General features: G+C 38.8%; 1 protein-coding gene across 1 annotated transcript; it reads right to left on the bottom strand.

Annotated features, from left to right (window-relative positions):
* Positions 1 to 245: 245 nt before the first annotated feature.
* Positions 246 to 3420, bottom strand: LOC115206617 (uncharacterized). Its single transcript, XM_029773771.1, has 2 exons — positions 3167 to 3420; positions 246 to 1832 (listed from the first exon to the last, which is right to left on the bottom strand). The coding sequence occupies exon 2, from the start codon at positions 1827 to 1829 to the stop codon at positions 912 to 914; it is 918 nt and encodes a 305-aa protein (XP_029629631.1). The 5' UTR covers positions 1830 to 1832; positions 3167 to 3420; the 3' UTR covers positions 246 to 911.
* Between the last annotated feature and the right edge of the window lie 2125 nt (positions 3421 to 5545).

The raw sequence follows: 5545 nt of genomic DNA, 5'->3' as shown, positions 1-5545 counted from the left end.
CGGGACTTAGAGGTAATTTGTGGTTTAGTATGGTACCCTGCATCACTACTTCATTGCTCCAGACCAGCGCAAGGGGGAGTTAGAGCACTGATTATGCTTTTGGGTCCCAAGGCGCTACTGTGTCTCTAACTGACAATGAATGGACATAAACCTAAATAGAAACTGATAATTGTGCACGACTTCAGTATTACTTACTAAAACTGTTGTTTCAGTAAGGTTTTTATTATTTTATTTTGTTAGGATTATTTTGCTCTTACTGTAGGCCACTCCCGACCGGTCACGTTGTACAGCGCCTGAGTGTTGCTACAGATGCTGGTTCAATGTCTGTACCGGCCTCGGCTGGGACACCCATGAGATGACTGTAGGTTTTTGGTTTCTCTCCCTCTAAAAACAGAAATAAATCATTCTAAATAACAAACTGGCTTTATTTACAAATTAGTAACAATGTCTCACCCCATGTTCAAAAATGTCTTTTTTCTCGCTCATTTTACATTACTTGAAAACCAAACTTTCTCCAAAATATTTAAGGGGCAGTGCACTAATAATGGCGCTGACTAGGGATGACGCAACTTTTAAAGGAGGAACCACTGTAGCAAAGAAAATTGAATTACTCAAATACATGACATGATACATTACTGTAAAAATAAAAACTGGAGTGATATAAAGGGGAAGGTTCACCAAATAGTCTATAAAGGGGAATATAGTACTATATTGTACTCTATAGTACTCCTATAGTACTCTATATTGCTACTATAGTACTCTATCGTACTCCATAGTATTCCTATAGTACTCTATAGTACACCTATAGCACTCCATATTATTCTTATAGTACTCTAGTACTCCTATAGTACTCTATAGTACTCCTATAGTACTCTATAGTACTCTATATTGCTACTATAGTACGATTAGGTTTATTGCGTGGCCACTGAAGCTTTTAACCTTTGAACAATGCCTGCTGCTATTTCATGTGACATCACTGGGTCTGCTCTCCTATATAAAGGTTGAACACTATCACATGCTTTGAGGATTTCAATTAGGTCCTTCCTGTCAACACATAGGGCAGTGCCATGAGGCATGTGAAATGCTAGTGTCACATGATCCCACATAAAAAACTGATGCCTGCCTTTGCGAACCTTTTTGGCTTTCATGAGATTGTGCTCTCTGATTAATTCATAGTTGTGTGTCTCAGACACAGCCTGTGCGTTCCAGACAATTGTGCCCTCTCTATAGCTACACATAGCTTCAGCACCTTCAAGAAGTGGGAATGAGTCAAAGTCCTTAACCTCTGGACTGTGGACAACCACTGCATACATGATCTCCTGCTGGTAAACCACAGTTTGGTAGACTCTCAGGACCGGCTTCTCTCCTCCACAGAGCTGCTCTGTGTACATCTGCATGAGATCCTCCAAGGCGAAGGTAAACCTGTAGTTCCCATATCGAGATCCATCTTTAAAGACGGGGGAGGTGGTAAACTTTTTCAGGAACGATACCTTACGCTGCCTCCCTCCAGTTTGTGCACTTGAGGAGTGCCTGTCGGGGATCTCCCCGTCAAGGTAGCGATCCTGTGCTTCATTGATATTGCTGTCCTCAATGTTAAGACCCCACCACATGAAAGGACCTCTTCTATTTCCTCCCTTAAATCCATTTGACAGGATCCCATCCAGACCTGCTTCGTTAGTAACATGGGAAACTTTGGGTATGTGGAATTCCACTCTTTCAGGGTATGCTGGGATTTCTTTACGAAGGTAGCTATGAGATCGTAATGATCTCTTGCTTTTTAATGTATCTATACATACATGTTCACGCTGAAACTCCTCTTCACGTGTCATTCCCTGAAAATAGAACGGTTGACCATTAGGTAATCATCATTTGAGAATAAAAAATGGTACATGTCTAAATAGATCACACAACATCACAATCAAATAATTCTTAAATGGCGGAGAACAGGAATAATCATATCCACAAAAAATAGGTGAAAAGAGGTAAAAAATTTAAATACAGTGGCTTTTTAAATATAAAAAGGTATTTTTTTAGAAGGGCATATTGAGCATAACATTTTTTTTTTTAAATGATCTCACTAACTAACTGCAAAACTGACATTTGCCCAAAAAAAAGCTAAAGTCACTTTGCGAAGCTGAAGCAAAATGTACAGTAGCGCTTTCAACTGCACGACCAGGTTGCCAAATGCGAGACCAGGATGAGGGGCCATTAGCTTATGATAATACTTTTTTGGGCGTAGTAACCTCTAGGGTTCAGGTGAGGTTTAACCCCTGTGCGGGTAGCCCTTTCCATCAGTCAAATGACGAAATCGCCTTCCAGTGGTGGAGTGTTATTTTTTTTCTGTGATGTTTATAAAGTGTAATATTGGGTTGCAAACTCAAAATCTAATAAATACCAACTCTATATCTGACATGATACAAGTGTCTTCTTTTTTTAAAGCTCATAACCATGTGCTTGAGGTGTATACTTTTGTTTCAAAGCAGATTTGTTTAAGACTACCCTGATTTAGCCCATGCCCCCACGGAAATCTTTATAGCATAATACAAACAACCCCCCTAAAAATCCCTCAATTTAAGCTAGAAAGATCTGTTTTATTGCATTGAATGTGTCTCAATCCACCTCATCCACACTTCCGCATTTGCGGTGAAAGGTGACAGAGCTAGAGAAGTGTTTGTCAGACCTTGAGATATCCCGAAAATTGGTCTTCTCCCAAAGAAGAGTGCCCCAACGGTTTGGCCTAAAAAAAACTACTATGACCCCTTCAAAGGAAAGATGGGACTCACACGAACACGATGGTCTTCCACAAGTGCCAGGAGACTTGTCTAAAGTGGGTACAGCCGATCTGCCAACTTCTGTCTGAAGTGTCCAAACCGTTTGGTCTGCACACTAATATGACCCCCTCTGTGCAAAGTTGAGACTCTCACATACATGTACATGCATAGTGCATTCAGAAAGTATTCAGACCCCTTGACTTTTTCCACATTTTGTTACGTTACAGCATTATTCTAAAATCATTTTTTTCCTCATCGATCTACACACATTACCCCATAATCCAAAACAGGTTGCTAGATATTTTTTTTTGCAAATTCAAAACTGAAATATTACATTTTATTCAGACCCTTTACTCAGTAAAGCACCTTTGGTAGCAATTAAAGCCTTGGCATACCTGATTTTGGAGTTTCTCCAATTTTCTCTGCAGATCCTCTCAAGCTCTGTCAGGTTGGATGGGGAACGTCGCTGCACAGCTATTTTCAGGTCTCTCCAGAGATGTTCGATCAGGTTCAAGCCCAGACTCTGGTTGAGCCACTCAAGGACATTCAGAGACTTGTCCCAAAGACACTCCTGTGTTATCTTGGCTGTGAGCTTCGGGTTGTCGTTCTAACGTAACAAAATGTGGAAAAAGTCAAGGAGTCTGAATACTTTCCGAATGCACTATACATGGCCTCACAAGACTGGTCTAAAGGTCCCTGGTACCAGTTGAAAAAATGAATGGAAGTATACAGTATATAGGGACTGGTTATTGCCAAAAATATGGGGTTAAATACATGTACAAAGAAATATACATTTCCTGATCTTTCTTATATCTCTCAGATACTTCAGAACAAACTTTCCCCCCCCCCAGCTTAGACAGGGTTTAGATTATGATGGATTAATGTAAAGGTTAATATCATGGGAGAGGTTCAAATATAAACACGAAAACAATAACGGAACAAAACATAAGTAAAATGACAGACACACATGGGGAATGGACCTGCAAGATATGGAGTTTAGAGTAGTTAGCCAATGTTTAAAGCATCAACCACCCCTCCCCAACACCTTAACAAGGAGCTCTCTTTACAAGTCAATAACAGAAATATCCCGTCACTTCCCCACATTTAACTATCTTGGCCAAATGTCGTAAAAATGTGCGTGCGACCAGGCTGTAAAAAAATACACGTATAAAAGTTATTTAATAAAGTTATTACATCATTTAAGGTTTTTGTGTTGTGCCCACCATCGGTTGAGACACAACGTGCTCGTAAATACGGGGTGGATGTCACCTTTCAGCTGATAAATGTACTAAAATGGGAATAAAATTCAAGTTTTAACTTTCAAATGGTACCACATCAGAATGTTGACTTGAATGGGAATATCTACGGGCCACGGGGGCAGTATTGAGAATTTTGAAAGAAATATGTGCCCATTTTTAACTGCCTCCTACACCAACTCAGAAGCTAGGATATGCATATTATTAACACATTCGGATAGAAAACACTCTGAATTTTCTAAAACAGTTTGAATGGTGTCTGTAAGTATAACAAAACTCATATTGCAGGCAAAAACCTGTGAAAAATAGATAAAAAAAAAAGAGAATTTTGTGACTGTACTATTTAGTGTCATTGTTTTAAAGATACCACAGTGAGAAAGGATTCAGTTCGCAACTCCTACTGCTTCCACTAGATGTCAACGATCTTTAGAAAGTTGTTTGAAGCATCTGTGATAAATACACACCGAATTAGAAAGCTTACAAGTTGACACGTCATCACTTCATTTTTTGCGCCTGCGCATGAATCTGAGAAGAGTGCCTTTGTCATTATCGTTTATTCTAGACACTTGATAGGTTGTGTGAAAATATTACTGATGTTTACTGATGTTTCACGTTAAAAATGGAACAAAAGATTAGTGCTAAACAACGTTTGACATGTTTAAACAAACGTAAATAGATTATTTACTAGGTTTTCTTTAGTTTTTCGACGTGACTTTACACTGCCCACCTCATTTTGTGGGAGCCTACTGAACGCTAACTATTTGGACATAAATTATGAACTTTGTCAAAAGAAACCACATTTGTTCTGGACCTGGGATCTCTGGCAGCGCCTTCTGATGGAGATAATCAAAGGTAAGGGGATATTTAGAATGTTATTATCGATATTAGATGATGCTAATGCTAACGGTATAGCTTAGCTTAGCTTAGCATATAGCTTATTGTTGTTAGCATAGTACCCAGTTTATACAAAATGTGATTTCCCAGTAAAGTTATTTTGAGATCTGGCCCTTCGGTAGCAATTACGAGATGATAATATATTATTCTTTGAATGACAATATTATAATTTACCAATGTTTTCGAATAGTAATTCCGTGATTTGTAATGCTGGATTCACTGGGTGCATTCGAGCCGAAAAAAATTCTGAATTTCACCGCGACTGTAAATGCTGTTTTTGGATATAAATATGAACTTGATGGAACTAAAAATGCATGTATTGTATAACATAATGTCCTATGAGTGTCATCTGATGCAGATTGTCAAAGGTAAGTGCATAATTCTAGCTAGTTTTCTGTCTGTTGATGCCCTTCTTTGAATTGGCTAAACATTACACGCAGCTATTGTCAATGTACTCTCCTCACATAACCTAACTTTATGCATTCTCCGTAATGCCTCTGAAAATCGGACAGCGTGGTTAGATTTAGGAGATATATCTTTCAAATGGAGGAAAATAGTTGATTATTTGATTTTTTGAAATGATTACTCTTGCAGTTTTGAATTCCCCGCCATGGTCACATGACA

Source organism: Salmo trutta, chromosome 13 (assembly GCF_901001165.1).
Source record: "Salmo trutta chromosome 13, fSalTru1.1, whole genome shotgun sequence".
In the NCBI taxonomy this organism is placed as follows: domain Eukaryota; kingdom Metazoa; phylum Chordata; class Actinopteri; order Salmoniformes; family Salmonidae; genus Salmo; species Salmo trutta.
The sequence above is the reverse complement of the archived record's forward strand: the minus strand, read 5'-3'. Positions and strand labels throughout refer to the sequence as shown.

What these genes read in the sequence shown, in the direction of transcription:
- LOC115206617 (XM_029773771.1), bottom strand. Translation starts at nt 1,829, where the DNA reads ATGACACGTGAAGAGGAGTTTCAGCGTGAACATGTATGTATAGATACA.